The sequence below is a fragment of the Solanum dulcamara genome, chromosome 9, assembly GCF_947179165.1.
Source record: "Solanum dulcamara chromosome 9, daSolDulc1.2, whole genome shotgun sequence".
NCBI lineage: Eukaryota > Viridiplantae > Streptophyta > Magnoliopsida > Solanales > Solanaceae > Solanum > Solanum dulcamara.
Window position 1 is genome coordinate 8539961 of NC_077245.1, and position 16470 is coordinate 8556430.

Here is a 16470-nt window from a genome sequence, read left to right on the forward strand (position 1 = left end):
ACATATTTAATTGAATAACTATTTTCTCAAATATCAAAGTGAAGCTAAGTTTCAATCTTTTTGATAACCAATGAAGCCGGTAGGTACTAGAAAAACAGCAAAGTCACAGAGAAAGCGACACACTTGCACGTTAAATCGATGTACAACATTGAAGGATGAGACACCTGTTAGTTCAATGGAGTAAAATTCATAACGAACAAAAGCGTGCAAGGATCATATATTTACATTCAGAGGAGCTACTTATTAGCAAAAGCTGTCGAAAACTAATTAGAAATATCACTTGCTACACTTCTTGCTTTTGCGTGGATGAGACAACCAAATAGAATACTTGAGCTCCCCACTTCCAGCTTTTCCAGGTTCCTTCATGTTTTTCTTTAACCAGTCTAGCCTTTCAAAAATATGAACTTGCTTGCGTATTTCCTACCAAAATTCCTCTCCATTGTCCAAACAAAAATACCTAGCTGCAATCTAAACTAATTTAATGAAAACCTGAGATCTCTACAAAAACATCAGTATCCTCCTGTCAAGGAAACATTCCCTCCAGATACTCATCCATATTTTCATTGTCTTCATTAACCGGATTATCAGATGAAGTTGGAGCCTTTGACCGTCCATTCCTGCCTTTCCTTCGTTCGTAATTATCTTCCTTATTTTCAACATCACTTACACATTTTTCCCTTTTCCTTCGTTCGTAATTATCATCCTCATCACTACTTACAGATCTTTCCCTTTTCCTTCGTTGCTTATCTTTCAGGTTTTCTCTAGATTGATCCTTCTCTTTCCTCTTTTTATAAAGAAGCTTTTCTGCACATCTCTCACAGGCTACCAATTTCACCAGGGCCTGTTTGTTTTCTTCTGCTTCAACATATGAAAAATTCACCTCGTAGCTTGCTAGACCATCTCTCTCATTGCAGTGTTTGTTACCACAGACAAAATGCCCTTTCCCAGATGTCACTTCCTTTTCGGTCCTCCATCTCAGACCAATCTTCCCACTCTTATAGTGTGTCATATCAGCTATACAATATTCTTTGAAAAGCTTGTCATAGTAGCGCTTCACCAGCCTTTGCTCCCAAGATGGATTCATATCATCTTCCTCAGTTCGTATGAATCGGTATCCTTCTTTAAGAGTATCCTGATCTGTTTTAACAGGCAACTTTTCTTGTGTGGATCTCTCTCTTCCATAAAATCCAACATAATCATTGAGGAATTTCTTGTGGCGATCATAAGCATTCAGGCCTCGTATGTGATCTTGGTATTGCTGTTTTCTTGTTTGTCTATCAAAGATAGCCTGCTTAAGAGACCCAAACGAAGCCATTATTTTCTGTACGGGGTGCACAATCTCCCTGTTTATATCTTAAAAAGTGATGAAGACAAAGGTTTAGGGTCTAATCCACGTTAAAGACCGCAAAGCGAAGTATTTCCTTTATCACTTTGCTTTTTAAGTTTCTTGATATCCTTGAGTTGGTTTAGTTCTATGACAAAATGAGCAACCGTAGTAAATCAACAGTTTTGTAGTAGGTATTCACAATCTCCTGCAAAAGTAATTTATCCAGTCAGAAAGCTAACAAACAAGAAGAATTAATAGATTTATCAGCCAAGCCCATTACAAGAGAAAGAAAGACATAGAAGTAAAGTTACCAGCACTCAACAATCACTAAGCAGTGTTACCAATTGAGGGCATGCTTGCGATATTCTGAGTGACTTTAATAAGGAGACATCCATATATATTAACACAGATCAAAATGCAGATAATATGCTAGTTATCATAGTTTTCTGTTTTGAAAGTGAACACGTTACCAGATAAACATGATTATCATAGTTTTATAAATGTTAATTAGTTATACAAGTTCAAAAGGATCGAGAATTGATAGATTTCTCATTTCCATATTGTGCAAGTATCGAGAATTGATAGATTTCTCATTTCTAAAGAGTGGAACGACTCATTCAAAGTTGTAAAACAATTAGCCCTCACAAGCCTATTCTACTTGATAGTTGAGATTGGAATGTCAGCCCTTCATACTTTTAAGTTTGAAAAAATGTGGCTTCAATCAGAAAGGTTCCACTCTACGAAGCATGCCTAACTCAAGACAACCTCTCAGCTCTCTAGAAGGAAATTTCAGAGTGTGAATAGATGCTACTTGTAATAAAGAAGCAGAAAGCCATAGACATCTTTTTTGCACTGCACTATTGCAGCAGAGCAGTAGAACATGTTTTACTCTCTTTTTGAACTCAGTTGGGGTCATGCCATATGGCATCGAAGAAGCTTTTGAGAGTTGAGGCTGCTGGAAAGTTGACAGCACCATCAACCGAACCTGGAAGATGATACCTGCAGCAATTTTTTGGAGTATTTGGAGGGAAAGGAATAGTAGATGGTTTGATGGTCTATCAACTCCTTCACATTCCCTCACAGCTGGATGTCTCATGTGCTTGTATAGTTGGGTCAATATTTCCTCCGTAGATTCCCCTGGAGCTAGCTACTTTTGTATCTACTTTTGCAACTTATTTGCATCTTCTTGATGCCTTTAATGAAACAAATACTTCATAAAATAAAATAAAAATTCCACAAGGATAGTGCATATGGTCTAGTATATCTGAAAATAAAAGCAATAAGTAAATGTATGTCGCTAATAATGTGTAGTAATTGGTGGATAGAATAATTTACAGCAATGCTGAAAACAAAACATAAACCAGAATAATACGCAACATGTCTGAATATGAACTGTGTCCGCATAAAAAAAAATTAATTTGATAAAGTAACAAATTCTTGAATTCCTAAAAACTAAGAACTATATTCTGTAGATAGTCCTCAGAAGCAAAGAAATGCATACAAATGTGTATTGCAACAATATATCTTAGTATACAATCAACAGAGTACGCAATATCCCCCTGAAATTTTACTTTCACTTGTATCATTAAAGGTCATCCAGGTAAGTGTCTTGATATATAAAAAGTTTGCAAGTCATGTGCACTACAAATGTGTAAGCAATTCTTTCATCTACCAAGCTTCCTAGAGTTCACAGCAGGACTCCTTCAAAATAGAGTTCCTATCTTACCTTTTTGATCATGTGATATATCTCTCGAGTAAAAACAGTTTTAACCAAAAAGTGTGCCTCTTGTGTACCAAGGCAGCATGGTTAAAGAGGATCTCCAGAATATTATTGCTTAGTTTGGATCCCTAAATTAATATCCTAAATGATCACTTCGACATATATACCACTCTCAACTCTACAACATTGATGGAAAAAAGTGTGAAGGGCTTGTCTTTTATATCCTGATATCTTTTGATAGATTGTAGGAAAAGAATAACTATAAGGTGTATGCAAATACACTCAGCTGTCTCTTCATTTAACACTGTAGTTACCTTTTTGAGTTAGACCTATCAATATCTTATGGTTTGCTAGGAAGAACTGGACCTTAGGTTTGATTGATTCCACATGAGAAGTCATCAATATTTCAACTATCTGTCTCAAACCACAAACTAATTGCTTGTATTTCCCGCATGTATAAGACCTAGTGGTTAGATTTTGGCAGCTATTATAAATATTACTCCAGATTATTTTTTTCCCAAGAATGTTAACATAATATTACTCCAGTTTACCATCAAAGCAATAGTCTTTATTTTTCCTTTTAAATTTTTTTAGGTTACTTTGTGATCAGAAAACAATATATGAAGCTGCAGTGGCAAATTGAATATGAAGCAACTGGTATTAAAAATTAGAATATCTATAAATCTGTTTCTATAAAGCAGTTTGCATTTCCACATGCTAGGATAATGAACTCAGCACATGAAGCATGTACATTCACTGGTTCTGCACCAATTGTCTCACAACTCCACTTTTCTTGGATTATTTGAAGTATAATGAGTTTTTCTTATAGGAGAAAAAGAAATGTGAGACTCTATCAGTTCACAAGCAGCTTGCTTTAATTGGTCTTGCCGGCTCTCTTTGTTTGTCTTGCCGGTCAAGGACTGTTTGTTCCAAGCTCCACAGTACAAGTACGCTGATCCTGTATAAACTATCCACCTCAGTACTAAGCAATTGCAAGTTTTATTTTGAAAATTAGGTGAATGCTGCACGATTGTTTGAAAACTTATAGTATTAGCTTGAGTCTTTTTCAAGGTAAATGTCTCACTTAGTCGTCACGCCCCACTTGTGGTATTACACTGGGTATGTTGTTGTTGTAGTAGTTTTCACGCCTCTCTTCTCCCAACCATAGACCCCACCCTCTGGCCCTCGTCCACTTCTTTTCATCCTTCATAATCTCTATGTATCGTATGGCTACCCACAACCATAGACACAACTTCAATAATACAGAAGTCACATAAACTGGAGGATACAAATCCCATCAGAGACAAAAAGCACTAAGGTGATTTCTTCTCATCTGTCCTAGCCTTGGTGGACAGATTTACCTAGTACTTGTTGTTGGTGGAAAGTGGCAGGTCCGCAAGTACCCCATGGGGCGTGGAATTAGTCACCCGAACACCACGGATATTAAAAAAAGGGAAAAGAACCTGACATACTCCTCAACTTTGTCATTTAGAGATGATATATCCCTCGTTATAAAAGTGACTCACATACCCCTACCGTTATAAAAATGGCTCACATATTCCATTGGATACGGGTGCATACACAGACATAAGTAGTCAGCTGAGTACCTTTCATAAGCCCTATACACCATTAAATCTCCAGATCATCTACCAATCAGAAATGAACACAGATCAGGTAAAACACAAAGTAACCGAACTCTTTTGAGCAACTTGCACAGCTTCAATATCTATTTATTTATTTATCAAAATAAAAAGTATTTTGAGAAACATTCAGCTGTAGAAAAAAGTTGGTAATTTGTAACAACTATACCATATAACTAATGCTTGGAGTCGTGAATCATGAAATAAAGAAGATAAAATGTATTGTAAATTCCAGTCAATTAGCTAAGAAAATGTAGGAAATGAAAGACCTTTTTCTTCCCTCTTTATGCTACAATAGAACGGTAACAACATGCCCAGTGTAATTCCATAAGTGGGATCTGGGAAGGGTGGTGTATATTGTATAGGCAGCCTTACCCCTACCTTGTGAAGGTAGATAGGTTGTTTCCTATAGACCCCCCAACTATAAAACGGTATAAAGATCAAATGTAGCAGAGAGTTCAACATTTAAACCAAACAACAAACTATCTGCTTGCACTGTGAAAACTCTAGAGTTTGCTAGTTTCTGATGTCATTACATCAAGAATCAATCCCAAATGGTTTATCTAAACAGTATGCTCACAACCAACATCTAATAGTATGAGATTTGCTTAGGATGGTTCAGGTCCAATAAATCAAATTATTTAACCAATTATGCAAAATGATACATGGCATGAGCTTAATCAGTGTCAAATGGTTTAAAAACATAGTAACAACAACAATATTTGTATTATGAGGATTCACCATGAATTGACAAGTTTAACGTTGCTGCCAACCTATAGTACTAAAGAAATATTGTCCAAACAAAATTGTATTAGGACAATCTTTTTCTATTCCCTTGTTCAATGAAACAACGGGAAAATGTAGCTCAAAACAGTTGATTGAATGCAGAGCTCGAAAGATCAAAACAAACTAAATCGAAGCCCTACTCCTTTGATTTATTAGGTTCAATTATCATAAGCACAAACTGGAACATAGACGAATCACCAATTTATAACCCTAGGTCCAAACCATATAACTCATACATCAAATACTCTGAACGGAAAAAAAAAAGAAGATAAATAGAGCAGACAGATATACACTGACCTGAAGATCAGCAGACGAAAGATTGACAGATGGGAGACTCTCAGCGTATATTCTACGTGTAGAAATTAGAGGATATTGGGGGGCAAAAAGATGAATGAATAATGAATTTGAGAGAGACGGCTGCTGTTCAATTCTTTCTTGAAATGTCAGAAATACCCTTGGTCGATATTTTTAAAAATAGTTCCTTTTTTAAAGAAATAGGAACTATTTGGATAGGATAACACAAAATATTGAGACACAAGTAAAGATTTTGAAGACCCCACTCACTGATCACTATCTTCTCTCCTTACAACCATTTTCTCTTCACTTTCTTGTTCCCTGTGCTGCACAGACAGGATCGAAGGAATGGTCTCTTTTGTTTCAACACTTCCCTCTTTGGTTTCGCTGATTCCTTCACCATCTTCCATTACCAATGCCTCAAAATACCCTCCTCAACCTGTAATTATCACTCTCTTTTTCTTAATCTATTTTCTTACATCTTTCAAATGCTCAACTTCTATGTGTTTTCTTAAAATTAATGCTGTTGGGTTTTTTTAAAATCTTTACCTCCATGCTATTCTATTCATCATCACTTACATTTCTTTCTCTTCCCACTAACATAATAAAGAATGTAGTATTTTTGTTAGTGCAAGTCATGGGATGGATGGAAAGTTGTGAGGTTGGGAAGAATGTTGCAAGTTTATTCCTTAGATTATTTCAGAAAATCTTGTACATTGTTGTTGAAGAATATTGAAATTAAGAAGAAAGGTCATTTTTTGAGAAAATAACTATTTATTGGGTGGTCATCTGAGAAAGCAACCCCCATTGTACTGAATGAATTTATTTTTTCTCCCAAGTGGTATTGACAATGTTTTGTATTTTTTTTTTTGAACATTTCAGGGTATGATTTGTTGTAAGTTTGGACCAGATCTTAATAATGAGGATCGCTTCCGTAGACGTGATATTCTTCAATCCGTAGGAGCAGCAGTAGGCATGGTGAGTCCTTATTTCCATTTAAGAAGGATTGCTTTGTTGGAAGAAATGAATTAAAACTTCAACAATTTAGTGTAGTGTGATCATCCTATATGCATCTTGAACACACAATTGTGTCTAACAATGTGAAAGATGTCAATTTCCAATTAACAAAACAGAAGAAATGAGTTAAACTTCAACAATGTTGTGTAGTGCTATCCAATATGCATTGTGAGCACGTATGTTGTGTCTAACAAAAGTGAAAATGTTTAATTTCCCATTAACAATCAACTAACTTGGTGCTGAAAAACAATATTTACTATCTAGGGCCTTTGCTTATATCCATCCGAGTAAAGATCCAAAGTCTACTGATTACATGATTACTGTCAAAAGCTCTAAGGTCATTCATTCCCTCTCTCAACCCTCCAACAGAAAAATTCAGAAACTGGAAACACACACATACATATATACATTTCCATGTGCATTCTTGATTATTAACTCAACAAGGACTAGTTGCAATTGCTGCCCCCTAATTCTTTCTTTTTTTTTTCTTCAGCAGTTACTGATTTTTACTAGATAGTTCAGGCTTTTTCTTATTCAGATCAAAAGAAAAATCCCTAAAGTTTCCTGTTGTAATTTTCTCCTATGTAATGCATGCCCTTTTTTCGAACTCCATGGCCATCTGGGTTCTCCATTCTCAAAAAGCTTCAACTTTCCCACGTGGTTTTCATATTCGATCTCCTGAAAGAGGGGGAATGAAAAATCTATTAAAAAGATCTTCCCGAATAAAGCAAATGGAGTTGAAGCATGTTTTTGGATTTTCATTTCTTTATGTAAAAAAGAGTTGAATCAGTGGCCTTGTCTTTGTACCCTATTGTAGAGGATGGACCTTCAAGTGTACAAAGTGTTAAGAAAGATTGAATGTTGTTTAGTCACTGCTCACACACAGAGCTTGCGATGCAAATATTGACAAAAAAGGTTCTCGGGATTTTTACCACATCTTGCAACCATTAGAACTCATCCTGTCTTGCCAGCCGTCCCTTTGTGTTTGGTGACCAAGTTTAAAGCCATGTCTGTATTGGTTTCGTGCATTCAGTCAGTAGCATTTTGCTTGACCTTATCAAAAAAAATTTATTTTTTTTTTCTGAAAAGGAATTGTTACTTGGTATTGATTGGCACCTTGGAAACACAGTTCTTCATTTTGCATCTTTGAATGAAAGAGTACAAATTTCTCTTTTACTGTAGTTCTAGTCCTGAAAAATATTACTCTTCTGATCCAATTTATGTGACACACTTTTCTTTTTAGTCAGTCCCAAAAAGAATGACACATTTCCTTATTTGGCCAATATTTAGATACACTATTAACATTTTACCCATGTTGGGTCCCACTTATTTGGAAAAAAATCCACAAAGGCGTACTCTTCTATTTAAAAATTCATTGATTCAAAGGGTAGTTTTGAAAAACTGCATAGTCGTCCCATATTTCTTAAATTATGTGCCCAGTCTAACTACATCACATAAATTGAGGCGGAGGGAATAAGTATTAGTACTAACAGGTTATATATGTCTGCATTTTCTTTTTCTAACTGAAGGTAATTACTAATTATATTAGTTTCTTCTCTTTCAAAATACATGGAGGCACAAACTTCTCCATCACCTTTGTTCCTAAGAACTCATTCGTTTTAGTACAAGTATTTGTCTTTTGAAGAAAAAAAAGTGTTTACATGCATATTATTGAATTACAAAATTGATGTTTCTGCTGTGAAAGATCAGTTAAGAAAGTTAATTAGAAAATTTTGTTAGGCACGTGCTAGTTAGTTAGAGGTTGTTAGAAAGCACATGTCCATCACGTGAAGTTTGTTGGTGTTTGCATAAGAGAATCAGTGTAAAACCTCTATATAAAGAGGCAGCTATGTACTGATTGAATAAAATGAAACAATGGAGTAATTCCAAGTTATGCTAGAATGTAGAATCTTCAATTGTTCAACATAGTTCCCAGTTCTGTTTTCATTCTTCTTCTCTGAAAGAAATCACAAAGTTAATGCATATAAATTCAGAGTAAAGACATAAAATAGATGGAAAAAGGTACAACTGGAGATAAAGTTATTGTGGACTGAGTATCGACAAATTTATTCAAATGCATATGCAGTTATAAATTTTACAAATTTACATTGTGGAATGTTATCTCATCTAACAATATAAGAGTGTTGAGATGATGATTACTTTCAGCTGTAATTTCTGTTAGGACTTGATAGCAAGATCCAGCGCATTCATTGAAGTTGCTAATGCTGCTGATTTGATACAACGCAGACAACGGTCAGAATTTCAATGTAAGCTCATCAAAGTCTTCATTTTCTTCTCACAAGCAAATCTGGCATGCTTCATTCTAGTGAACTGAAATTCCTTTTTTTCTTTATTTACAGCAAAGGTCAAAGTGACTCTTTTTGATGCTATGAAGGTGAATCTTTAATAACTGATGCTAATTACTCAAGTTGAACATATAAATTCTAAAAGTTCTCTGTACCTCATTTGTCTTTGATCTCTTCCAGGCAAATCCAGATATAATTCCATCCATACTAACTTTAGCACTTAATGATGCCATGACACATGATAAGGTCAGAGACCATTATCTCCTTTATCTTGACTGAGAAAAGTAAAAGACTTGTGTAATTAAGGAATATTTTACAGGCAACAAAAACCGGGGGTCCCAATGGATCCATACGTTTCAGGTACTTTCTTTTCATCAACCTCTTGTCTTGGATAAATTGTTATACTGCATGAAGTCAGATATACCTTTTTTGTATCTCCTGTTTTTCAAGTTGAAACTGGATAAAAAAGACTCTGGTCACAGTGGTGGAGCTAGGGGTGGAAGGGGACAGAGCTGGATCTAGAGGCTTGATTATGGGTTTGCGTGAACCCAATAGTTTTGCTCACACATTATATATATATATATATATATAACTCTATTAAATATCAATAAATATTTGACTGTTAAAACAGTTCTTATTGAGTGTTAACTTGAGGTCGTTGTAGGAACACATAAAGTTCAAATCATGAATCCGGCTCTAGAAGGGGGTTCATCGAATACTCTTCCCCAAAGAAAATTTACGTTTGTATATTAGATGTTGAATTTCGTGTGTTTAAATTTTTTACTTTAGGTATCCCCTCTTTGAAAATCCTACTTTCGCCATTGTCTGGTCATGTTTTCTTCAATCCAAATGCATTTAAGTTTTCTGTTAGGTTTCGCTTGGCTGACTATCTGCATCAAGGGTCAAGTTATAGGATTAGATCTCACTTTTTTGCTGAAAGTTTATCGACCATTGAGATATTACCTTGCCTTTTATATGTCTTTCTTGTACCCTTATTCCCTATGTGAAGCTCAGAGATCAGCAGAACAGAAAATAAGGGGCTTGATGCTGCTTTAAATTTGTTGGAGGAATCAAAGAAGGTTATAGATTCAGATTCCAAAGGTGGACCAATCTCATATGCAGATCTCATCCAGTTTGCTGGTAAGGGACTTTAGATCGATGCTAGTTTTGTTATATTTTTGGCTTCATGCTTCTGTTAAACAAGCATCATTAGTATGAATACACCTTAGAGGAGTTTTACCAACAAATTCATGTTCTTGCTTAATGTATAAAATTGTTGGGGGTTGTCTGATGGATTTACTCATACACCCGCAGATAAGCAGACTCTCAAATACAACAGTTACCGGAGTCCAACATTGACTGTTGTGTTGTCTTCTACAATCTCTTTTATCTTACCTGTTTTTCGCTGCATTTCCTTTCCAAGTATAGCGTCATTTAATGTCCACATATCGTCTGAAGCTAAAACTGCACTGATAAGAAAAACTATTGAATCTCATAAGCCTAAGACAGATAACTTTAGGATTCTTTTGAATGTCATAATTCCCTTAGTTAATTTTTAGCATCTTGCTGGCAAATTTGTCACTCAATTTTCTTTTGCTTGATGCAGCACAAAGTGCAGTCAAATCAACCTTTCTCGCTTCTGCAATTAGCAAATGTGGTGGTAACGTAGAGAAGGGAACTTTGTTGTACTCTGCATATGGCTCTAATGGACAGGTTAGCTTTCTTTGGATGTATTTAATTTCCCTGATTACTGGAGAAACATGTATCTTTGAACTCCATGGATTTCTCTTGTTTTTTAACTTATTGTCTTGAATATCCCATTCTGAAAAGATAAAACAAGATAACAGGAAAAGTCATGAGAGAGAGAGAGAGGGAGAGAAATAAAGAGAGCGGCCATGAACACAGGTAGAGGAGAGGCAAACAAAAGAGTGCTCAAACTAATTTATGTTCTTTCCACATCTGAATAATGTGCAGTATAATATAACCTCTGTTCTTTCTGATTACAACAACAACAACAACAACAACAACCCAGTGAAATCCCACAACATGGGGTCTGGGGAGGGTAGAATGTACGCAGACCTTACTCCTACCAAGGTAGGACGGCTGTTTCCTGGAGACCCTCGGCTCAGTAAAAGCATAAATGCATAAAAAATGTTAGATAAGAATAGGAAATTAAAAGCTTTATGAGAAAAACAACAAACAAATAACGAATAGATAACAAATAAATACAAATAAATAAGTACAAATAACAAATAACGATTAAATAAATAATGATAGCGTCACAGGTAAAATAGAGTAATCAAAGTATAGAAAGTAATAAATAATAACAGAAATAACAGAAATCAGAAGTCACAGCGCAAGAGATCGTAATGCACTACTACGCCTATGAATAGAGAAGAATAACGAGACTATGAACTAGCATTCTACCCTAATGTGGGTCCTCCATTAGGGTATGAACTAGCATTCTACCCTGTTCTTTCTGATTCTTAAAGTTAAAATAGAAATTTCAATTCTATATCATGACTTGTGAAATTTCACTTGAAAAAACACTCTGAGCAAAATGCAGAGAAATGTCAATCATTTAGTACCTGTATGGTTATTCGATTAAGTAGTTGCTTCAGGTTAGGTATCCATAACATTGGATCATGGATATCAACCGAGAAATTGGGGTAACAGTTAAAATAAACCGGGCCGTTGGCGAGGTTACTTTCAAGAACTACTAACAGAGAGTCATCAAAATTCAAGAGTCTATCATCTCTAAGCAGTAGACAAATAGGAATATTCAAACCTTTTCAGAAAAGAGGCTTAACAGCTACTTGAACAAGACCAATATGAAGGAACTTAAACTCCTTCTTAAATCTATCAATATCTACAACAATTAATAACTTAATAGTTTTAAGAGAATTATGAATAGCAATAGTCGATTCACAAGTCTTGATATTATATTTTCTAAACATAGAAAAATTACCTAGCCGGTAAATCTTTTCAAAAGGTTCTTTTGGAATAGACCAATTTTGCAAATCGTTTTCTACCTTAGAGATATATAAATTAACACTATTAACAGTATAATGATGATTATTCATAGAGAAAGTTGCCTTGGACTATACTTTAAACAATGACATTCTAACAACAAACTTTCTTTATTTATAAAGATATCAAGAATTTATTGTTAATAGATTTCTAAATCTTAGAAGTAAACATGGAATTATATCAAGGATTTTACACAAAGATATCTTGGATATTACTCGAGCTGTCAAGTTATCTTGGAGGTAGGAACACCTTGCAGTCTGAAGTCAGTCCCTTCGGCTAATGACCGCCCTTCTGGCTTGCCTACCTAAAGCCGGAAATTAGTCGGCATCCTCACACTTGACAGGATTCGAAACCTCAATCCTTATCACCCGACATAAAACATACATTTTTACATATAGAGAGAGAAACATATTCACAATAGATTAAAAATATCCATATTAATAGATTATGTTTGTTATTAGATAATCATAAGTTCAAGCATAGTCTCTTAAGATTGATTGTGTATAATTTTTCTGTCCACAGTGGTTCCAATTTGATAGGACATTCGGAAGGTCAGATGCCCAGGAGCCTGATCCAGAGGGGAGGGTGCCTCAGTGGGATAAAGCAAGTGTGCAGGAAATGAAAGACAAGTTCAAAGCTGTTGGCTTGGGCCCTCGTCAGGTAAAAGAGTAGTTACTATTGTACATTTTGAACCTAGTTATGGTAATATCTCCTTTTGGAGGATAAATAATTTGGATCCCTTTAGCAATTCTTTCAAGTGGTATCACTTGCATGTTAAAACTAGAAATCGAAAAGATAGGAGGAAGGACCTTGACTAGACGGAGTAAACCCTCAGCTTTGCTACTGCTGCAGAATACTGCCCTAAGCTTTCCTCCATTAGCTTGTGATCCACTTTGGATCTTGTATCTGTGTGCAGTGAGTAGACTGCCAAATTTCAGAAGCCGGGACAGAGGAACATGTTCCCTAATTTGTCATAACCAGAAAAGAATGATGTATCAACTGAAAGTTAAAGTGTCTCCGGGCACGCACGTCCTCCTTGCTTAAAGAAAATAAAACATTTAGGTTCATCCACAATTACTAAGATAATATAGCTGATACTCTAGACAAATTTTAGAACAATTTACAAAAAACATTACTTTTTGTGTGTCCTTGTTAGGTGCCAAAAAATAGTTCTGCAAGTTATTGAATAAAATCAATCTGGTAATTGACATATTTTCCTTCTTAGTTTTGACAAAAGGATACGATTTCTATTTGTAATGTTTCCACCTGAAGTAATCGAAAAATAAAACATTAAGGTTCAATCAATCTTTCCATCATTTAGCTAATGATACTCTGAACAAAGAGCTAAACAATTTACAAATGCATTATATTTTCTGTGCATGTCTTTTCTCAGTTGTCAATAAGTAGTTTTGCATCTACCAACAAGATCAATTGGTAACATTTTCTCTTCTCGGTATGTTATAATATCTTTGTAGTGACCGTGTAACAGCATAAATAACTAATTATAATTTTCAATTTCTGCGCAGTTAGCAGTAATGTCTGCATTCTTGGGTCCTGATCAAGCTGCAACAGAGGCCCTGCTCGCCAGTGATTCAGAAGTTCTTCCTTGGATTCAGAAGTACCAAAGGAGCAGGGAAACAGTATCTCGAACTGATTATGAAGTAAGCATATGCTCCCTACTTAAATTTATAGAAGACCTTCGCAATATCTAAGGATAATCTCATCGAAAATAGATAATAAGAAGCTATCTATTTGTGTGAATGCACCACCATCATTACAGTTCAACAACTCACATTCAAGCTACTAACTACCTGGAATATTTGCACAAAGACGTGCCATTGCTTCCTCTTCGTCATCTCTCTTTCCATTTTGGTTTCCGTCCACATGATTAGTTACACGTGATTGATTGTACAACGTTAAAATAATACATGCTTAATGCGAAACCTAACAACAGATCTCTGTAATTTCAGGTTGACTTGATTACTACTATTACAAAATTAAGCAGTTTGGGACAAGTAATAAACTATGAGGCATATACTTATCCTCCCAAGAAAATTGATGTTACCAAACTCAAGTTGTAGAAAGGTGGCAGCTGCAGTTTTTGCACTATGAATGCACCACGCACAACAGAGATACATCTGCTTACTGGTAAAGATTTGCAGATTACTAAAGTGAGAGGTTTGAGAGTTTTTTCCCACAAGAGGGGATAGGAACTGTTTTCTTAGAACTGTATTTACAATTAGATTTTTCAATCACAGTGATATATGCTGGTATGTTGTATCTGTAGAACCTCTTTATGTATTTTCCACCAACAGGATCATCCATGCTTTAATCAACATCATATTTCATTAGAACAGCAAACAGCACTGAATACAGTGCAACCTATTGTGAAGTCCAGTCCCCACCAATTTTTCAAAAAGTTGCTGGCCACATTTTCTTTGTCAAAAGTGGTTGGCCAATTTTTTTCCTTTGTCAAAAGTTACTGCAATTTGCAGCTTCTCCATGTTGTTTGGCAAAGAAAGTTGCGAGGTAGCTGAGAAGAGTTCCTATAAAAGGAGCTCTTCAGCTCCTCATTTGATACAAAAAACCAAGACGGAGAGAAAAAATATTTTAGTTGTGAGGTTTCCATAGACTATATATATAAGAAAATAGTCTATGAAGAAAAATAGAGCGTGAGGGATATTTTTTAGTAAGGTGGGAGATCAAAAGAGTGTTATTCCTTTTGAGTGTGTGGTAGTCATTTTTTAGTATTATACTTGGTACTACCCAGTGTAAAAAATTTTACTATAGTGATATCAATTGCTCCTCTTGGCCCATGGTTTTTCCCAAATTTAAAAGGGTTTCCACGTAAAATTCTTGGTGTTATTATTTTCCATTTTATTTCTACTATTTTTGAATATATATATATATATATATATATATATATATATATATGTGTGTGTGTGTGTGTGTGTTAGTCCATTTTTTCCCAACAAACTAGTATCAGAAGAAGATTTTATTTGAGTATGCTCTATGGTTGCAGCATAGTCTGAACTTCCACATCATAAAAAATTTACTTTGATTTGCTATAGTTATATTTTTTGGGGGAAAACGATGGAAGTCAACACTAGTAGAATGATTACTTTGAATGGTGTTAATTATGTCATTTGAAAGGGCACAATGAAAGATCTGCTTTATGTCAAAAAAAAAATTCAACTAGTCTTTACCACTGTAAAGCCTGAAAATAAAACAGATGAAGAGTGGAATCTGTTACACAAATAGGTGTGTGGATTTATTAGGCAATGGGTTGACGATAATGTGTTGAACAATATTTCTGGGGAGACACATGCTTGTACCTATGGGAGCATCTTGAAAGCTTATATGCTCGGAAGACTGGGAACAACAAAATGTTCTTAATAAAGTAGATATTAAGTTTAAAATATCATAATGGTTCTCCAATGACAGATCACCTGAATAATTTTTAGGGAATCATGAATCAGTTGTATGTTATGGGCATTAAATTTGATGAAGAAATTCAAGGTTTGCTTCTACTTCGTTCCCTATCAGACTCTTGGGAATCATTTAGAACTTCATTGTCAAATTCTACTTCGGATGGTGTGATCTTTATGATTCCGCCAAGAGTAGTGCCTTGAACGAAAAAATGAGAAGAAAATCTCAGGGTTCTTCTTCTTCATCGGATGTCCTAGTAACTGTCTCCAAGGGGAGAAATAAAATCATGGTTCTCAAAATAGAGAACATAGCATAAGCAAATTCAGAGGCAGACTTAGGGATATTGAGTGTTATCATTGTGGCATGAAAGGGCACACAAAGAGGTTCTACCGGAAATTGAAGAGGGAGAACAAAGAAAAAGAGGAAAGTAAAGAAGATGGCAATGAAAATTGCCTAGCCGCCGTCTCCATCGAAGATCTTGTTACAGTCCTTGATGAAGATATGATAAATATTGTTTGTGATGAGTCAAGTTGGGTTGTGGACATTGGTGTCGCATCTCATGTGACATCAAGGAAGAAATTTTTCTCTTCCTATACTCCTGGTGACTTTGGAACCTTGAGTATGGGTATTGAGACTGTATTTAGGGTGGTTAGTGTTGGTACAATCTGTTTGGAAACTAGTATTGGAACTAAACTAGTTTTGAACAATGCAAAACATACATATGATAATCGTCTGCACCTAATTTATGTTGGTGTTCTAGATGATGAAGGCTATGTTAGTACCAATGGCGGTGGAAAATGAAAACTTATTAAGGGTTCCTTGGTTATGGCTCGTGGTAACAAGCGTCGTGGTTTATATTGGACTACGGCTTCTACTTGTGCCAATATGGTGAATGTAGTTGAGAGCGATAACTCATCAATG

At 35.3% G+C, this 16470-nt stretch overlaps 2 protein-coding genes across 6 annotated transcripts; one reads left to right on the forward strand and one right to left on the reverse strand.

The window, feature by feature from the left end:
- Positions 1–103: 103 nt before the first annotated feature.
- Positions 104–5892, reverse strand: LOC129904567 (uncharacterized). 5 transcript variants are annotated; one of them, XM_055980126.1, is made up of 3 exons: positions 5771–5892; positions 2327–2520; positions 104–1532 (listed from the first exon to the last, which is right to left on the reverse strand). In XM_055980126.1, the coding sequence occupies exon 3, from the start codon at positions 1313–1315 to the stop codon at positions 524–526; it is 792 nt and encodes a 263-aa protein (XP_055836101.1). In that variant the 5' UTR covers positions 1316–1532; positions 2327–2520; positions 5771–5892; the 3' UTR covers positions 104–523. The 5 variants fall into 5 exon arrangements, with proteins under 5 accessions (XP_055836101.1, XP_055836104.1, XP_055836103.1 ...); XM_055980129.1 differs by lacking the exon at positions 2327–2520 and adding an exon at positions 4655–4693; XM_055980128.1 differs by lacking the exon at positions 2327–2520 and adding an exon at positions 4132–4693.
- A 110-nt stretch (positions 5893–6002) lies between these two features.
- On the forward strand, positions 6003–14481 carry LOC129903012 (thylakoid lumenal 29 kDa protein, chloroplastic). Its single transcript, XM_055978489.1, has 11 exons — positions 6003–6208; positions 6650–6745; positions 8967–9051; positions 9145–9179; positions 9271–9336; positions 9410–9450; positions 10100–10230; positions 10697–10803; positions 12643–12780; positions 13647–13781; positions 14091–14481. The coding sequence occupies exons 1-11, from the start codon at positions 6116–6118 to the stop codon at positions 14199–14201; spliced, it is 1038 nt and encodes a 345-aa protein (XP_055834464.1). The 5' UTR covers positions 6003–6115; the 3' UTR covers positions 14202–14481.
- The last annotated feature ends 1989 nt before the right edge of the window (positions 14482–16470 follow it).